This window comes from Haemaphysalis longicornis, unplaced genomic scaffold (genome assembly GCF_048455015.1).
Source record: "Haemaphysalis longicornis isolate Haplotype H1 unplaced genomic scaffold, Haemaphysalis longicornis Haplotype H1 scaffold_3, whole genome shotgun sequence".
NCBI classification, from domain to species: domain Eukaryota; kingdom Metazoa; phylum Arthropoda; class Arachnida; order Ixodida; family Ixodidae; genus Haemaphysalis; species Haemaphysalis longicornis.
Genome location: NW_027526335.1, coordinates 3,058,726 through 3,078,915, shown reverse-complemented (window position 1 = coordinate 3,078,915; position 20,190 = coordinate 3,058,726). Strand labels below are relative to the sequence as shown.

General features: G+C 47.8%; 1 protein-coding gene across 3 annotated transcripts in view; it reads right to left on the bottom strand.

Moving 5' to 3' along the window:
• LOC144173861 (multidrug resistance-associated protein 1-like) overlaps positions 1 to 20,190 on the bottom strand; it is a 120,377-nt gene that overhangs the window by 47,533 nt on the left and 52,654 nt on the right. For all 3 annotated transcript variants that reach the window (XM_077702141.1, XM_077702140.1, XM_077702142.1), the window contains exons 12-14: positions 11,738 to 11,803; positions 11,458 to 11,595; positions 1,526 to 1,672 (exon numbers count right to left, since the gene is read on the bottom strand). In XM_077702141.1, the coding sequence (XP_077558267.1) occupies positions 1,526 to 1,672; positions 11,458 to 11,595; positions 11,738 to 11,803 (351 nt within the window). The remainder of the gene's footprint in view (positions 1 to 1,525; positions 1,673 to 11,457; positions 11,596 to 11,737; positions 11,804 to 20,190) is intronic.

Genomic DNA, 20,190 nt, shown 5'->3' with positions numbered 1-20,190 from the left:
ACAGCGATTGGTGAGCGTGAGTGCGAGTGGGTTCGAGTGATGATGGCGACTAGTGAGTGTTAGTGGGTGCAAGTGGTGACCGCAAATTTTAAGCGTGAGTACGAGTGGTGACGGAGACTTGTGAGCGTGAGCACGAGTGGTGACGGCGACTGGTGAGCATGAGCGCGAGTGGTGACAGCGAGTGAAGAGCGCGAGGGAGTGTGAGTGGTGATGGCGAGTGGTTAGTGTGAGCACGAGTGATGACAGCGAGTGATCAGCGTGAATGCAAGTGGGTGCGAGTGGTGACGGAAACTGGCGAGCGTGAGAGAGTGCGAGTGGGGACAGAGAATGATGAGCGCAAATGAATGCGAGTGGCGACAGCGACTGGCGAGCATGATTAGTGCGAGTGGTGATGACGAATGAGCGTGAGTGAGTGCGAGTGGTTACGGCAACTAGTGAGCGTGAGTGGTGACGGCGACTGGTGAGCGTGAGCGCGAGTGGTGACAGCGAGTGAAGAATGCGAAAGAGTGTGAGTGGTGATGACGAGTGGTTAGCGTGGGCACAAGCGGTGACAGCGAGTGATCAGTGTGAGCGCAAGTGGGTGCGAGTGGTGACGGTGACTGGTGAGCGTGAGCGTGAGTGCAAGTGGGGACGGAGAATGATGAGCGTTAGTGAGTGTGGGTGGTGACAGCGACTGGTGAGCATGAGTTAGTGCGAGTGGTGATGGCGAATGAGCATGAGTGCGAGTGGTTACGCCAACTAGTGAGCGTGAGCGCGAGTGGTGATGGCGAGCGGTCAGCGTGAGCGCAAGTGAGTATGAGTGGTGACGGCGACTAGTGAGCGTGAGCATGAGTGGGTGCGAGTGGTGGAGAGCGCGTAGTGAGCGCGAGTGCCACTGAGAGCGAATGGTGAGGGCGACTGGTGAGTGTGAGTGAGTGCATGAGGAAAAATAAATTTTTCTGTGCGAGCGTGAGTGAGTGGTGCCCAGTTTTGCCGAGGTATGCTTTCAGGGTCCGTTTAATGGCGCACAAGTGAAATAGGATCACCTAATAACACATGTACCAAAATATTGTTTCTTTTTGTACAACTGCTTCTATTATTTGTGTAAGCAATGATTTGATTTACACATCAATGAATGCTCTTGAGCATTGGCGACCATGAAACAAACAAAACCTTAATCGACCAGATTTAGGGGAAATTCCCAAGGTGGAGTAAGTTTCTGTAAAGGAAAGTTTGACATCCACCTAAATGCAGCCATACGGCTACAAAGGAAAGCTATACAGCTTTCTCAGAAACTTCGCAGTTGAAGAAAAATTCGTCCTGGTCCAGGATTCGAACCCGGGACCACTGCTTAACCGTATAGCTTTCCTTTGTAGCCGTATGGCTGCATTTAGGTGGATGTCAAACTTTCCTTTAAACAAAACCTTCCCCCTTACATAGGGCCTTAGACAAGTTGTGCAAGAAAACATGCACATAATAAGCGGGATTAGTGACCTAGCATAAGCCAACCACAAAGCTGATAAGGGTATCAAGTTCGTTTACGTACCCTAATAAACTTTGAAATGACATCGGGCAAGATCCCCATGGGAAAACGCAGCAAGCTGAATAGAGACAGCGACACAAATGCAATCTCAGGTGTCAGTTGCTTGGTCGGGTTGACTGCAAGGAATGTGCCAAAGGATGCTAGTGCTGCCTGGAAAAGACAAAAAGAAATTTAGAAAAATCTACGGCAACCACCAAAAAAACACTACAGGAGTGTTCTTTTTATGCAGGATGTCTTTCTCGTGCTTCCTTGTAAGGCTTCCTGGTACAGCCTTTGATATTGGGGGGAGGGAGCGCTGTCCGTTTAAAGGTGCTTTTAGGTTTATGCTGAAGTTTCATGTCGAAATCCAAGGAGGGTACTTGATAACTCACTGATGGCCAGCCTCTCATTTCTGCTGAATTCAACATGGTTCAGCATTTTGTTCGCGCTGCATAGCGGCAACATTTCATTACTGCACTTCATCGATTTGATCTCTTGTTACATGGGAGGCCCAATCTCTACTGCAGCAGCAGTGCTTGGTTTTAGATGTAGAGGAAGGCACATACAAATGCACAATTGGCGACACTAGATTACTACATCTGTTGTTGTGGTTGTCACACTGGTTGTGCGGGTCACATTGGTTGCGCGAGAGGAGAGATAGTAGTAGGCATCATTTCATGGGGCCATTGTCGAGGGAGAGAGCTGTGGTGTCAGGTAAAATCCTAGACATCGAGTACTTCAATTCTGACGTCACTGATCACACCATTGTACCACCTGCATACTTGTATAAACCATCCGACTGATATGCAAGAGGGGCTTGCTTTAAGGCCAGACAGCGAGAAATCCGGGCCAATTCAAAAGAGAGCATCCAAAAAGAGCTCGTGCATTAAAAATTAGTTATGAATAACTCAAAATGATGATGATGGTTGGATGTTAATGGCGCAAGGCCAACAGGGGCAAAGAGCGCCAAAACAGTGGTTATATATGAGAGGTGAGAACGTAAACACTAAAATCAGTCAGCAAAAACAAAAGTAAAATCAATAAAAGACAGTGAGGATGGCTGGTGTATAAGGCCAGGTTGTGATCATGCGTGGTATGAAATTAAGTCTAAGAATTTAACTTCTGCTAAATACGTATTTAAAAACACGCTTGACAGAAAATGTAGGATCATCAGAGAGGAAAAACGCTGGATGTAACGGGATGTGTTGTCTGTAAAGTTGGGTGAAGTGTTTGTGTCGAGTGCTTTGCATTGGAGTAGTACACAGATTACGGATAGGACCTCTCCGCACCCGCTACACAGGGGTCTTGGAGATCCTGTGAGCAGGTGGGAGTGTGTTACACGAGTGTGGCCTATCCGTAATCTAGCAAGGGCAACTTCAGTGTGTCTGTTGTGTGTGTCAGTGGTGTATGGTCCCAAGAGTGGCTTTATTATGTGCAGTTTGTTGTCTGTCTGTTGATTCCAGAGTGCTTGCCATGTTTCGCGAAGGTGTTGTCTGATGTGTGGCTTGAGGTCAGTGTAGGGTACTGTTGCTATGACCGGTGTATTTGGAAGAGCAGCAGCAGCGGCCATCTGATCTGCAGTCTCATTTCCCGCGATCCCAGAGTGGCCTGGAAGCCAACACATGATCACCTCGAGATTTAATGCAGACGCTGACATAATGGTTTTATACACTACATTAAGAACATGGTTTTTAGAAGACTTGTTGGATGATAATGAATGCACAACACTCAGTGAATCTGTGAAAATGATAGACTTGGGTATTTCATGCTTGACTATGTGATTTAAAACATGCAAAACTCTGTGGGCTTCCGCCGTAAAAATGCTGGTTTTCGAGTTCAGGGTCTTAGAGACCCTAAATCGGGTCCGTGCACGGCACAAGGCACGGTAAGGGCAGTTTTTGATGCATCGCTATAAAATTCTGCACACCTGTATTTCTCTCGCAGAAACAAGAAATGCTGCAGAATTGCAATTGTTGGCACTCGTTTTCTATCCATAGCTACTAACGACATGTCACACGACACAGCCCGAAGCTTCCATAGTGGTAGAAAATCCAAGAGAGATGATTGGCAGGTGTTTGAAAAAGTGACGCCACGAATAGACTCTTCATCTCTAGCACGGCGTGAGAATGGAGCAGGAATGGATGGGCGATTTAAAAGAAGTTGGGACGTAGTTGTGTCAGAGATGACAGGTTTAAAAGGATGGTTTGCCAATGATGAAACCTTAAACGCGTATAAGAGATCCATGTATGTTCTCTGGTGATCCAATGACCATTTGTCGCATTCAACATACAGGCTCTGTACGGGACTAGTGCGAAATGCACCTGACGCAAGGCGAAGCGTCAAGTGCAGCACTGGGTTCAGCATTTTTAGCGTTGTTTTTGTTAATGACCCGTAAACCACACTCCCATAATCCAAGCGAGACCCCACCAAGCTGGTAAAAACTCGTAGGAGTAGCTGCTTGTCCGAACCATAGGACTGGTGCGAGAGGATTTTCAGGATGTTCATTGTTTTTGAACATTTATGTTTAAGTTGCTTACTGTGAGGAATGAACGCGAGTTTTTCATCTAGCACTACGCCTAAGAACTTTTGTTCCTTGTTTACAGGAATTGAGTCACCATTAAGTTTAATGTCAGGGTCCGGCTGGATCCCACGCCTGTTTGATCCCACGCCTCTTTGAAAATATGACGCAGGTACTTTTCGTGGGGGTTTAAAGCCATTTTGAACTGCCCAGCGAGCAAGCTTATTAACGCCAAGCTGCACTTGGCGTTCACAGATGGACGGATTACAAGATTTGAAGGATATCTGCATATCATCCACATACATAGAATAAGAGATTGTTGGTGGCAGCGCCTTCCCCAGTGGGTTCATCTTCACAATAAACAATGTGCAGGGGTGAGACAGCTGAATCAGATTTGGGAGCAGTTTTTGGAGCAGCAGATCCTTGATTTGGAGCAGATGAACGACATTTATTACATCACCTTAGGAGCCTAAAAATCAAATTTTTGGCAACTGGGGGGGGGGGAGTGCACTTTTTAATCAGTTTTGAACGTACATAACAGTGAAACAGCCTTTCCATAAAGTTTTTTCTACGAGAGTATCATAAGGTACGAACTGCACTACCTTTTTACAAACCACTTTTAAATTCTTAGCCTCTATGCATAGAGTGGAGGTCCGTTGAAAATATCGAATTGATAAACTAAGCGATCGTTAGGCACTTTTATTATCACGTGAATGCCGAAATTATTTTTGTAACCCCAGACTCGGCTTTATGCACACGTGTAGACTCGCCACCGCAAAAGCTGCGCAAAACGAGGTGACAGTCGTCGCAAGGTGCAAGTTCACTACGATCGTAATTTTAGTAACGTTGATATGTTTAGCCACCTCCCTTTTGGCATTAAATTTCACTTAAGATAGATGAACCATTATTACTAACGTGCATAATAGCCCGTTCCACCATCGGACACTGCTTGGACATTTTGCAGCGGTGTAGCCTGCGCCGCCACTTCTGCAGTGTCGATCGTTTCATTATCGCCGCTCGCAAGCTCGCTGTCAAAGGAAGCAATAACTCAGCGTTTTACAACACTGCAATGAGTCCGAAATTTCATTTCAAGCATGCACCGCGCCTCACACTCAAGGCCGAAACACGGCGAATTCGCGGGCACCACGTTGTTTTTAATCACGCAACTCCCCGCAAATGACTGAATGTGAACCCAGCCATCCCTATAACCAAAACCATGGTAGAAGTCGGCAAAGAGCACTCTGCCTGAACCACGAGCAAATGCTTCGCGCGGCAGTCATGTTTTCCAACCTTCACCACACCAAGATGGCGGCGCCCAGTAATGTCATTCCGGAAATAAGGCACTCCTAAAATTGCCGTTTTTTTATCACCTTGCACAAGTAGTTTGCCGCCTCAGTATTTTTTCTACAGGACTTCACAATTGTTTTTGAAGGGAAAATTAAAAACTCAACGAATATAACATGTGCAACCCGACATTGCAACTTTCGAAAAAACTATCTCTGGGACAATTTTATGTGAGTTTTTTATTGAATGATCAATAAAAAATTTACAATAAATTAAATCTTTACAAACAGCATCACCTTAAAGATGCGGGAAAAGTATGCCGCCAGTAAGCATTTTCCCCACTGAAACTGATCGGAGCGTTAAAATTTTTGGCTCAGACGTTTTTGGAGCAGTTTGGCACAATTTTCGAAAGTCTCAAGCTTTTGGAGCAGCCTGGCGCAGGAAAACAAATTTGTATCAAAACTGCACAATATGCGCAGCTGTCTCACCCCTGAATGTGCAGCTCAAAACTCCCCCCTGAGGCACACCATTTTCTTGTACGGGAACCCTAGAAAGCGCAGAGCCTACTCTCACCCGAAAAGTTCTGTCAGACAGGTAGCTTTCTAGAGTATTAAACATGTTACCCGATATTCCGAAAGATTTCAAATCTCTGAGAATGCCATAGTGCCATGCTGTATCATATGCTTTTTCGATATCGAAAAATACAGTCATGCAATATTGCTTATGTGGAAAAGCATCTTTTATGTATGATTCAAGGCTCACAAGTTGATTGTTGGTGGATCGCCCCACCCTGAAGCCTGCCTGGCAGCTGTCAAGAAGACCATTGTACTCCAAAAAGTACACCAGTCGTCTGCTAATCATCTTTTCGAGCAGCTTACACAGGCAGCTTGTCAGGGCAATGGGATGATAACTTGCAGGAGAGGAAGGGTATGAGTATGTGTTGTGTCCTATGTTATGCTATGTGGCTGTTTCTTGTTGAAAAGGCATGCTCCAGAGGATGTAAGAAACTTCTCTATCAGGCGACCCCGGGCATCCGTGCGAGGAGAGCCCCAAAGAGAATTGTGTGCATTAAGGTCGCCTGTGAGGATGGTTCGGGCAGCTGGTCGAGCAGCGCTTTGAAGTCGGAACTCGAAAGTGCAAGATCAGGAGGAATATATACGGAGCATACCATTATGAACCTATTAAATATTATTGTGCGAATCGCTACAGCCTGAAGGACAGTGTTCAAAGTGACAGGGTGGCATGCTAACGATTTGCGGGCAATTATGGCCACACCGCCAGAAGAGTGTGTGCATCCATCCCTGTCCTTTCTGAATACCATGTAACTATTCAAGAAATTTGTGTGATTGGAATTCAAATGCGTTTTCTGAAGACACATCACACTTGGCTGGTTCGAATGCAATATCTCATAGACATCATCAAGATTTTTAAGGAGGCTTCTACAGTTCCATTGAACAATATTTTCTCTTCCCATTATGGAGATTTAGGAGCCACTGGAGCCTGTGTGTATGTGTGTTCATGTGTCTTTCAGGGCTGTTATTCTGGGATTGGGCTTTTGGGGCCTTTCTGTAGGCTTGGAAGTCGGAGGCTGCTCCTTGCGCTACGTTGCAGGCAGGAACGGCACGACATCCATCTCCTCGTCAGATGTCAGAGGGGTGCCCGACGGACTGGGCCCCCTGGACTTGACCCCTTTCGGGTGCCCTTTGTTTGAGCCACCACCGCCGCGGGCGTCGGGGGCGCCAGAGGTGGCATGGGCGGCGCGGCAGTGGTGGGAGCCGATGCGGGGCCCCCGTTGTCCATCCCCTCGGCACCCTCCAACGCGCTGGAGGACGGGGAGGCAGGGGCGGGAGCGGCACCGGTCCCGACAGAAGTGGTTTGCACCACAACCGCTGCTGCCTCAGCAAGCGGTGTGGTGACAGGCTGGGCTGCCTGAAGCAACCTAGCGGGGGGTGGGGGAGGGGCCAGGTCAGACTCGCTGAACTGGGTTTCTGTGGACACCAGACGCCGCTCCGCCCCCCCAGCAAGCTGCGTCGGCGTACCTCCCCAGGGGGAAAGAAGAGGCAAACCTCTTTCATGCCACTGGGAAGGTAAGGTTCTCAGTGACTTTCACCTTGATGATCTCCTTCTCCTGTTTGAACTTCTCGCATGTTCTAGAGTGGGCCCCGTGGGGCCCCTGACAGTTAGCACAGATGAGGGTTTGCGATGGGCAGTTGTCAGATGGATGATCGTGCTGAGCACACTTTGCACACGCAAGTCGGCCACGGCAGGAGGTGGTACTATGCCCAAACCGCTGGCATTTAAAACACCGGCGCGGGGTGGGGATGTATGGCCTGACGGGGCAACGAATGAAACCTGCATTTACTGATCCAGGAACTGTGGAATGGTCGAAAGTTAATAATTACATGTTTTGTTGAGATTTCCTTGTTATCTCGATGAATCATGATACGCCTCGCTGTTGTCACACCTTGGTCTTTAAGGCCATTTCAGTTTCATTCACCAGGGGCGGTATTCTCGAATGTTGTCCCTTTTGCGTCCCTTTCAAAAGTGTCCCTTTTGGCGAGCCCTGATTGGCTAAAAGCAAACAACCGGAAGTGACGTAGCGCAAGTGCGGCAAACCTACTGCCAACGCCCACTGCTTAACCGGAAGTACGTCACGATGAAAGGGACGCGAAAGGGACGTTTTCAAAAGGGACAGTTACCAGAATACCGCCCCAGATCTGACTCAGAGATCACACCCTGGGAGCTATTAAGGGGGGACGTGGCTTTCAAAATCAACTTTTTTATTTCTTTGTGGATTTTGATGAAAATTGGCACAGCAACTGGAAATGCTTCCGTGATAACACCATAAAAATTTCAAACTAATATTTTGAAAACTTTTTTATGTATTAAATTTTCTTTCTGTTCCGCTTGTACCGAGCTTGAGCGGCTTATAAAACACGATAGAAAACTTGTTCGAAGTGCTTTGCATTCCCAAATGAATGGACGAGGTCGTGACAGTTTTAGAATTTTTTTTTTACAACACAATGTTTTTTAGTTTTCATTTTTTTAGAGGTTAATGTGCAATAGGCATGTTGACTGTGAACGATTATTTGAATAAAAAAATCACAAAAAACAAATCTGGAAAACCAAGAGTGTCACGACCTGAACTGTTTATCAAGGAATGTAACGCAAGAAACGAAATCAAAATAGACCCAGCGGTCACAAAAAAATCCCTGGTACAAGCGACGGAGGTGGCAAAAAAAACTGTTTTGAGAAAACGGCTTCCGAAGTTGCAACATAGGTTTCACTTATCAAAAGTCGTCACGGTTGTAGCCTTTCATGTCCTTTTGAACATGGGGCTTCTGGAATGCCTTGCCTTGAAATTGGAGTGCCTTTTACAGCCTTTTTCTTTCCAGAAAACATCATTTTCAGCTCCTCCGTGAAGAGTACATACGCCACTTTGCAGACCAAACGAAGGGGGAGATGGGTTTCAATGGGCTTTCAATGCAAAGTAGGTTAGCTGGTTGGCTGTATCGCACTGAACAGCCTCCTTTTGCAGTGTTGTCACCATGGCAACAAGTTGAGCATTTTTTTTACTTAAATTTGAACATTTTTGGCTTTTTTTTATGTTTTATCATCTTGCCTGGCACAGCAACTTAGTACTGATACGTGTAGGTGTTCATTGCCAAAAGTTTGCATATCACAAGGATGAAAATGAGCTACTTTGAAGCTTGGTAGAGTATTCTGCATAACTCCCAACTTCAATGCAAGAGCATATCTTTTTAATACTTTTGACATTCAAGGCATCCAATATTTCTAGCAGCAAAGCCAGTATATATGCCCTAAGCAATGGTATCAATAATTTCCCTAAAAAATCACTATTAAATGCTGCGACAGTAACGTACATTTTTAATGCAGAGAACATATTTTTATTCCTATATTACTAACTCAAACCTGTTTGCATGAAAATTACAAGTGCACGGGAAACGTTGCGCAATACGGGCGATATGGCTCGCGCGCATCGCAGCGCACGCTTACCGCGACATATCGAACTTTAATTATACCTGATATGGCTGGTCAGGTCGCTTTTAAGATTAAATCTAACGTCGCAGGCATTAATTACAACTACTGGCGTTCAATCGTAACCGGTTGCCCAGTCATGTGCTGCTCCAATGCGCGTCGGCTATGCCGTGCGCGCCAGCGCGTTTGACGCGTCGACCGTTTCTTTCTCAAGGCTAGCGAGTCCACAGTCAAAACACAGCAATAACTAAGCGTGTAAACATCGCAAACCCGACTAAAAGTTCACTTCACGAACCGCTATCGCAAGCGCGCACACCGCGTCACCCTCCGGGGTCTGGCGACGGTAGAGTCACGCGCACCACGAAGCGTTCGATGACCTCCTCCTTTCGAGCCACACAACTTCCCGTAATCTGGCTCGCGATCTCAGGCATTCCCATCGCGATAACGTGCGTGTTGAATACCACAGATTGAACAGAAACTCGGCCGAGCGAAGCGGCGAAAATGATTTCAATCCGCTCGCTACGCAGCTCAGGCGGCCGCCATCTTGCGTTGCGCCCGTGACGTGACATCCAATCAGGAGGGTCGCTGTTCTGCGCCCCGACCGGAGGACCAATAGCGCTTCAGCATCTATTTCTAGCTTCGTTTGTGCGTCGTTTCTTTTCTGCCGTTTGTGCGTTTGTGAATGAACGAAGATAAAAGAGACGAGCGGAACCGGAAAGACGATCGCTCGGCCGATCTAACCATATCAAAATGGCCGCGCCCGGTGGCACCGTTGCGGAGATAGAGCGCTCCGAAAATTGCCGTTTTTTCGCCCTTTTGCGCTGATAGTTTGTCACCGCGCCTGACAAAAGTATTTTTTTATGCCACTTTGCGACGCTTTTCAGCGTAAAAACTTTGCAGACGCATAGAATAGGAAACATAGAAGCCGAATATGCGGGTTTCAAAAAAACGATGTTTTGGTCATTTTTCCGAAGTTGAAAGCCGCGTCCCCCCTTAAGGCTGCGGTGGGGTGTGACCCTGATGTCCAGATCTGCGATGCGAGTTTGAGTCGAGAGATTTGTAGCTTGTTGCTTGTCGTTGACTTCTACAAGAACTTCTCCGGTTTTAAGTTTTTTGGCTTTGTAGGATTGGCCAACAATGCCCTCAAGAAATTTGGAGATCAGAAAGACAGACTTTGTGGCAAGGGAGTTCGACGCGTCAACAGATTCCATTACCAAAAACCTAGCATAGTTGTCTGGCTTTGGGAAACTCGTCCTTGGCAACGGAGGAAAGGATACTTCGGTGCGGCCCCTCTTAGGGGGCCGATCTTTGGATTTAGAAAATTTGGAAACCATATATCATAGTATAAAAGCAGGGAGACGGGGGTACTTTCTTCGTCAGCCTTACCCTGATAGCTGATGAGGTCTTGGAGCTTCCTGCCTGGTAAACAGACAGGGAGCCCATCCGCTGGAGCTTGACCTGGGCTCCGACGGCCACCGTTTGAGGTTTCTACCCTTCACCTTAAAACATATCATCACGGTTGATCACAACTTATGTATGGGGGCTCGGGGTTCGCAGTGTCGCCAATACCGTCCCCAAGATTGCTCAAGGTGCCCCGTGCAGGGAGTTATGAATAACTCAAGTGTGGAAATTTTGCTTCATGTTAGACACATATAAATTTGCATACCATCCAAACACCACTGCCACAGGGTGGCACAGATGGTCAATACAAAGTTGGCAACCGGGTCCCATGGCACCATAACAGAACTCAGCTGCAATTCAAGGGTAGCTGAGTGCTCATGTACAGTTCCCGCTTATGTGATCTTTAAATTGATTTGAAACATTTTGCCAATAAAACGCAGTAATAGAGTCTCACAATGAAATGAACAGACAGAGTAGCATGTACCCAAATGTGTCATGAGCTTTCATATTCCAGTTCAACAAACTTCAAACTTTGAATTTTAGGGTTTAATGCACTGAAGCTACACCTGGGATATGAGGCATGCTATAATATTCAAGTTGACCATGTGACAATTCAAATGAACACACCTTAACTGGCGATTGAAACACTATTCGTGGTTCTGCATCCGCCCTCACTTGCAAAAGTGCTCGAGATGTACATGGGACACTGAAGCAGGGTGGTGGTAGGCAAGTGACCACTACTGGAGACACATACCAGGTACGGGGCACATGCCCACAGGAAGCCAAAGACGGAATCCAGCAGCGAGAACTTCTTCAGGTAGGACACCTCTTGGAGTCGTGTCTGCTGCACTCGCTCCATGAAGGGGAGCTCCCAGCCGCTCAGTTTCAGCACCTGGAACGATGATACGGGCAACCTGCAGAGGCAGTGCCGCCCACTCCGACAGGCGGCTTCTACAGCACCGGCAAGTGGGAGGGGGCAACGGAAACGGACAAGCTGGAGTATCTGTAATTAAAAGAAAAGACGTAAAGCTCACCTTAATTCCGTTCAAAATTTCACTGATCTGACGAAGCCGCTTGTCCTTGAGCGCCATTTGCTTCTCCTGTTTTTGTGGGTGGGAAACAGAAAAAAGAGCACGACTTAGACATTGCACAGAAGATACTACAAGCATCATGGAATCGCACAGTACTTGCGTCAGTGCCCAAAATGATGTATACTAGCAAGACCTCTCTTCCTATTTTTCCTTTGTTTTGTGAAGTGGCGAGAGAGATATCGGAACTGCAGTACTTGTGTTGCAGCTAATCAGTGCTAGCTCCTCTTCTGACCACCCCCTTTCACTTTACCCCCAAAGGGTCACAACATGGTGCTTTGCATGCACTGCACCAGGGCTGGGCAGTATCGCGATACTAGGATATCGCGATAGTATCTCAGAGATACTTTTGAGTATCTGTAGTTCAGTATCGAAATACATTTGAAAAATGTATTTGTATCTCGGTAGTGAAATACTTTTACGGTGTATCGAATATATCGCAATACTCCGGCGCCGAAAAGTATCTCGTTACATTCATTTTCTTGTCTCATAAGAAGTCGGCTTTTTTTAGATTGGCGCCACACCGCCTGGCTTCCTTCTGTGGGCGGCAGTGTTAGCCTAGACATTCCGGACGCGGCGGCGATTAGGCAGCCGGGTAGATAATTTCCACCCCAAGGCACATGTGTTGGTTGTAGCTATGATTAACCAAATGGTCGACGCTCCCTTTATATTAAAAATTGGGAGGGCGTACTTACAAAGAGCTTCGTCGCCGCTCGTTTTGGTGTCAGTGAGTGCGGCGTTTCGCGCGATAGCGATAGCCACATGTCGCCCCGCGCTTGATGCCTCTAAAGAAAGCGCATGCTTCGTTCCGTTGAACTGCAGAATGGGCGTGAACTTCCAGGAAGGGGCGTGTTAGATGTACAAAAGATTTCGTCGACACTTAATTTGGTGTTTACGCACTGGGGCGGCTCGGGCGACATGGTGTATTTAAGGGCCGGCTGTGGAAAACGAGGATTACTGGCGTGTTGACCGTTGCTTTCGTCGGTGGCGAACGATGGCGGCCGCTGAAGGCCGTGAAGCACGGTCTATCCTGGATGGCACGTTCTTTGAACCCTTGGAAAACGAGTCAACTGGTTCAACTCTCAAAGCAGAATGCAAGCTTTGCGGAAAAGTACTTTCGGGTTCGAGGACGTCGACGTCAAACTTCAAGATACATTTGAAGGTAAGCGGGGACATTTACTTTAAACGGGCTCGTGCATTTCTATTTTCGGTGTTGTGGGTTTCACTCGGTAATATTTGTAAGCGGTATACATTCGGTTTTTCTCGTTTTTCATTTATTTACCAGAGGAAACATCAGGGTGTATTTGTATTGTATGTTTGCATTTATTGGCGTAAGGGTAACTAAGACCAAAGAGCGCCAAAACTATGTCGCGTCGTTTTTCATAGTGAGGTTTGTGCTTAAAATATGTATGAAATGAGTATGATATATCTTAAAATATTGTATATATGGGTGTAGACGGCCCGAAGACTAAAACATGGAGATGTTCATGATGGCAGATGAAGGGGACTATGGATAGAACATGACTGTAGCTTGAGCCGAAGAGCGTGGTACATGAGCGGACCCCTCGTAGGAAACATCAGGGCCTTGCTCAATGCTCAAAGGCTCTGAGGTCACGCACTGTATGAGATGAGCTTTAAAAACTTGATTTCTGCAAGATAACTTAAAAGAGATTTGATTGTGAACATAGGTTCATCTCCTAAAAACAGTGAAGGGTGTAGTGGAATGTTGAAGGTATATATTTTTGGGAAATGCCGTTTTCTGGCCTCATTGCAGGATGTGCACTCAATTAACACATGGAGGACGGAGAGCCGGTCCCCACACTTGTCGCAAACTGGTGGGAGTGCACCATTCAAGAGATATGCGTGGGTAGCGTAAGTGTGACCTATGCGTAGTCTGCAAATCGATACTTCAATGAATCTGTTTAGTTTTTCTGTTGCATACCTTCCTAGGTGTGGTTTTACTGAGTGGAGTTTGTTGTCTGTGTATGTGTCCCATGTGTTCTGCCAGCATTTACGGATTCCCCTTCGGATCACTGGCTTCAAATCAAGGTAAGGGACCTGCGCTACATCAACACCACTACGGAGGGCAGCCAAAGTGGCGTTCTGGTCGGCAATTTCATTGCCCAGAATGCCACTGTGTCCAGGGATCCAGCAAACAAGTATTTTTAGTTTTAATTTATAAGCAGTCACAAGAGCTTTAAAAAGGTGATTGAGGACAACATTTTTTATAGGTTGAAAGGAATCTAGTACTGTAACCACACTGTGTAGAGTCTGTGTAGATAATTGATTCTTGTATTTTGTTCTGTGTAATGTGCTCCACTGTGATTAAAATACCATAAGCCTCTGCTGTAAAGATACTGGTATTTCTGTTCAAGGTCCTTGTGCTGGCGAAATCCGGGCCATGTGCAGCACACGACACAGCGGAAGCAGACTTCGAGGCATCCGTGTAAAATGAGGTGTATGGATGTATGTGTTGTAAATGTAAAAAATGCTGTAAGATCAATTCACGAGGTGCACGGCGCTTATCAATGAGTTTAAAGGATGTGTCGCAACAAATCGCTGACATTTCCCAAGGCGGGACTACATCGTCGATGGAGGTCTTCATGCCCTCATCAAAAGATACACCCATTGTTCTGATAGCATAGAGCAGTGCTGTATAAGCACGCTGGTGCTCTAGGCACCAGTGGTCACATTCGACATAGAGACTTTGTATCGGACTTGTTCTGAATGCTCCCGAAGCAAGGCGAAGGCCCAAATGCAGCACTGGGTCGAACATTTTTAGGGCAGTTTTAGACGCGGACCCATAAATTACGCTTCCGTAGTCCATACGTGACCTAACTAAACTGACAAATTGGCATAGAAGGCAGTCTTTATCAGCACCATAAGACTGATGCGACAATACTTTTAAAATGTTCATAGTGTTTAAGCATTTTTGTTTGAGCGTCTTTATGTGCGGTATGAATGTAAACTTTTGGTCAAGTATAACACCTAAAAACTTTTTTTCTTTCTTGACAGGAATTCGTTCTCCGTTCAGTGTGATGTCAGGTTCTGGATGAATTCCACGCTGTCTTGTGAATAAAACACATGTACTTTTCTGAGGATTCAGTTTAAAACCATTTTCTTCTGTCCATTTCGCAAGCCTGTTTACGCCTAACTGTATCTGCCTTTCGCATATGGACAGGTTGCATGATCTAAAGCCAATATGGACGTCGTCAACGTACATTGAGTAGGAGATTGTGGGTGGCAATGATTTTCCAAGCGAATTCACTTTAACTATAAACAGAGTACAGCTTAACACTCCACCTTGAGGAACACCATTTTCTTGTGTGTACGTTCCAGATACCACTGTCCCTACTCTTACTCTAAAGGTTCGCTGTGACAAATAACTTTCAATAGTGTTAAACATGTGTCCAGACACACCGAATGCCTTGAGATCAAGCAGTATGCCGTGGCGCCAAGTTGTGTCATATGCTTTTTCCAAGTCAAAGAAAACAGAAAGACAGTGCTGTTTGTGGATGAAAGCATCTTTGACATAACTCTCAAAGGCTACTAGCTGGTCAGTTGTGCTTCGACCTGAACGATAACCTGCCTGACAACTGTCCAGGATGCCGTTATATTCAAGAAAGTGCATTAGCCTCTTATTTACCATTTTTTCAAAAAGCTTTCCCAGGCAACTTGTCAGAGCTATTGGTCGGTAACTGGTAGGCAGTGAGGCATCTTTCCCTTCTTTTAATATGGCAACTACAATAGCTTCTCTCCAAGCTCTTGGAAAGTATCCTGCTGCCCAGCTTTTATTGAATAGGTGCAGGAGTGTTTGGAGAGTTTCTGAGTGCAGATGTTGAATCATTGTATATGATATCCTGTCTGCTCCCGGCGCTGAAGCCTTACATGTTCCTAGGGCAACCAAAAGCTCTGCTAGAGAAAATTCAGAGTTGTATGGTTCGTCAGATGTTTTGTTATCCCTAATAGGTTTTTTCTCCATGGATGATTTCTACCACAAGAAAGTATTCATGTAGTGAGTAGAACTTGAAACATATTGAAAGTGTTTTGCTAGTGCGTTTGCCTGGTCCTCCAGGGTGCCACCCGCACTGCTAACTAAGGGTAGGCTGTGTGTTGTCCGTCCATTAAGCTTTTTGATTCTATTCCATACTTTGCCTGTATCTGTGTACGAATTTATAGAAGTCACAAAAGAGTGCCAGCTCTCCCTTTTGGCTTGCTGGCGAATGCGCCTTCCTTGTGCCTTCGCACGTTTGAAGGAAATGAGGTTTTGGGAAGTGGGATACCTGCGAAGGATGCCCCATGCCTTATTTTGAGCCTGCCGTGCATGCCGACACTCCTCATTCCACCACGGCCTCCTAGTGTTAGGTGTGGCACCAGATGTTTGCGGAATTGAGCACTCGGCGGCATGAAGTATATGGGCCGTAATCAGTTCACAGGCTTCATCAATGTCCAAATGGCTTAAAGATGTGTATGAAAGCTGAGATAACTGTTTAAATTTCAGCCAATCTGCACCAGATTCCTTAAACCTTTTATGACAGATGGAACTGTTAGGGCTTTTGTCTATGCCTTTCAGGATGACTGGGAAGTGGTCGCTCCCATAAGGATTATCGTCCACTCCCCATTCAACAGACGGAAATAGGACAGAAGAGCCGATTGCCAAGTCTATGTGTGAGTATGTGTTGTGTGTAGTGTTGTAATATGTCGGCTGTTTGTGATTGAGTAGACAAGCTCCGGAAGAAAATAAAAACTTTTCTAGCAAGCGGCCTCGGGCATCTGTCCGTTGAGACCCCCAGAGTTCACTGTGAGCATTAAGGTCGCCCACTAATAAGAAGGGTTCCGGGAGCTCATCTATAAGGGACTCGAATTCTGAGCTCGATAGACGGTAATCCGGGGGAATGTACCGAGAGCAAACTGTTATTAACCTATTAAAGAGGATAGCTCGGACTGCCACAGCTTCGAGGGCAGTGAGCAACCGAAGAGGTTGGCAGGGGACAGACTTTTGCAAGACAATCGCTACACCACCAGAGGAGTGAGTGCAGCTGTCCCTGTCTCTCCTGAATACCGAGTATCATTTGAGAAAGTTAGTTTGTGTAGATTTTAAGTGTGTTTCTTGTAGGCATAGGATATTTGGATGGTACTTATGAAGAATTTCGTAGATGTCATCGAGGTTTCTAATTAGTCCCCTACAGTTCCATTGGATAATGCTTTGAACTGCCATAAAAAAAAAATAGAACAAAGATATTGAGCGTATGTTTTGCTCGGACGGAGATTCCTATGTCCCTGAGCCCGAATCAGGACCAGTGACTCGGGGGGCTTGTGGTTTTTTCCCGCGGCCAAGACTGCCACGCTGTTCTTTTGACGACTGCGATGCAGGCTGAGATGGCCCGACATCCATGTCCTCATCTGAGTTTCGGGGCGTTGGCGGAATGGAGGATTTACAGCGCCCGCTCCGCAACGCGTTTGAAGGAATGGCCGAAGATTCAGCCACTACCTTTGTCGATGTGCTGGACATGGCTGCAGAAGAGGGGCCTTCTGTACCCACATCCATCGCCACCGGAGTTTCGGCGGCCGGAGTCTGTGGAGTGGCGACAGCAACGCCACTCCCAGTGCAATTCTGGTCAGGTGCAAGGCCTGCGAGCACCGCTGGCGATGCCTGAGTTGTTTGGCCTGCCAAGGGCAGCACCCCGGGGGGTAGGTGCGCCCCCAAGTCAGTTTCACTGACCTGAGTGGCCGCAGAAACCAGACGCCGCCCCACCCCCCGGCGGGCCGCGCTGGCGTAGCTCCCTGAAGGAAGCAGCGCATACCTTTTACGGGCTTCTGGAAATGAGAGATTTTGTGTCACTTTTAGGTTGACGACTTCTTTTTCTTTCTTAAACTCCTGGCAAGAGCGAGAGTATGCCCCGTGGGGTCCTCCACAGTTGCTGCACTTGAGTTGGGTGCTTTAGCAGTCGTCAGCAGAATGGTCCGGCTCAGAGCATTTTGCACACGTTTGTTTTCCTCGGCACGAGTTGCTGCCGTGCCCATATCTCTGGCAGATGAAACAACGTCGCGGGTTTGGTATGTATACTCTGGTCTTACAGCGCAGAAACCCTGCGTTTACGTACTCTGGCAAAGTGCATCGATCAAAGGTCAGTATTATGTGCTTCGTCTTAATTCCGTTTCCGTCCCGTCTAATGGTGATGCGTCGCACAGCGGTTACCCCCTGCTCGCGCAAACCTTCAAGCAGGTCAGAGTCTGTTTCGTTGATCAGTTCTGATTCGGAAATGACACCTTGGCAGCTGTTGAGGGTACGGTGGGGAGTTACTGTGATCTCAAGGTCGGCTAGCTTGGTTTGCTTTAAAAGGGTGTTGGACTGCTCTCTACTCTTGACTTCGATCAGCAGGTCTCCGGAAGTGAGCTTTTTCGCTTCATAGTTTTTTCCTGTCAAACCTTCAATGAACTTTGCAACCAAAAACACAGATTTGCTGGTAACGGGAGTTGCTTTATCAACTGACTGCATCATTAGGAAGCGTGGGAAGTTGTCAGGGTGGTTGAAGACGAGGTTAGAAATTGGTTTGAAAAGTTCTTCGGTGCGGCCTCGTTTCGGAGGCCGATCAGTTCGTTTGGGTGGAATGGAGAAGGAAGCCATAAAATATGGAATGAATTCGGTGGCAAGGCCAGTCACCCACCACGGAGCCCAACAAGGGAACGTGGCTTTGCAGCCCACGCTAACTGTACGTTGCCACTATAACCCTATGCTCAGGATCTAGGTTGAAGCCTTCGCACAGGGTTAACCCTCGCCGCCTGGAGAAAACAGAGAAATAAAGAAAAGAGAAGATGACAGGACAGGGTTAGGAAGGACAATAGGAAAGCAAAAGAATGAAGAAGAGGCCAGGAAAAGGCGACTGGCTGATTCCCCCCAGGTCGGGTCAGACTGGGGGCACCGTCTACGGGAAGCGGGGGCCGAAGTGGTGTGTTGCCTCTGCCAGGGGGCCATAAAGGTCCAAAACAACCCTGGCTTTGGCTCAACCACCAGGATGCCCTTTTCCCCGAACACGGCAAAGCCACGAAACCTCCGGGTGGAGCAACCGATTATGAACAGTATTTGAAAAGGCCCCGGAAGCACACTTCCAGTCATAATAAAACAAACGACAGCGAGTGTTCAAACCTGTTACAGCAACACCCAAGGCTGGACAATTTTTTCAGTGCAACTAAAAACAACGTAGAACAAAAGAAGTTTGATGACCTTGTGGGAATCGTGGAGAACAGCGACTCGCGATCCCGAGCTGGCGCGCGCTTCGGGAGAGATATGTGCGCTGAAACTGGCCCGGCGCTCCGCTGGTTCGTCGGCGTCCCCCGAGAGATGGAACCACTGATATGCGGGCATAGGCGCGCGGGCGCGGGCGGCGCGGGAGACGGGAGAGTCTCGTCGGAGACCCGGTCGGGGCGAGATAGGCGGAACGCGGCGGTGGTGGATACATGCATCTCAGGTGGGAGCTTTGTTTACCGCGCGCCGTGAGTGCCTGCCTCCCGTTCGCGGTCACGACCCGGACGGGGTGATTCGTGAACGCCGTCGAGCCTTGTGCTCGCATGCTTTGGGATTCCCCAAATAAACGGCTGTGCTTCGGCACTACTGTCTACTCTGTTCTCGTATCGGCAAACCTCGCTGGGCTGCCGTAGGCATGGGAGCCCGCGTGGTTGACACGCCGGGAGATAGCGTGGGGGCCTACCGCAGAGTGCTGGCGAGGTGACCGAGGAACCCCTCATATATCCCACATGGCGCCCGAACGTGGGTCTCGTATTCAGACGAATTTGAGGTTGCTAGCTCCCCGAGAAATGCGTTGCTGCAGTCGTAGCCCGCTACCCTTTGTCCGGAAGACTTCGGACGAAACGCCTCGCTCCAGTCAGTTGCAGGCAGACAGTTATGATGCCTGATACAGCCGTGATGGCAAATGTGTAAACCTTCCTACACGCACCAGGCGGTGAGTCAGTAGGATACCTCCGAGCACCGCAGTCGCGGCCCGCTTGCGAGACAGGAGGTGCGTAGGCCTTGTTCCAACATGGCGGCTGGTCGCCTTCCTCGTAGCGCCGTCCCCGCGCAGTCGCACCGGCGGCGCCGGTTGAAGCTTCCCGCAGGTGCGGCGGACACTACCGAGTGAGGGTGCGGTGTTTGGGAGTTCGCAAGCCACCTGATGAGCCCGCCGCTACTGCGCTTCGAGTCCGAGGCGGAGTGTTTGCTGATTTGACGCCTGACAAAGAGCGAGGGGGATCGCTGAAGAATCAGTTTCCTTTCGCTGCAGGTGGAAGTGGGAGCAATGGGACCGTTGTCTCCGCGCTTCCCGAGTGCGTGCGTCTCGATGCCGTGAAGTCTCCGCTCGAGATTGCGTTTAGGCAGTAAGAGCTTCGTGCGGCTCGGCAGC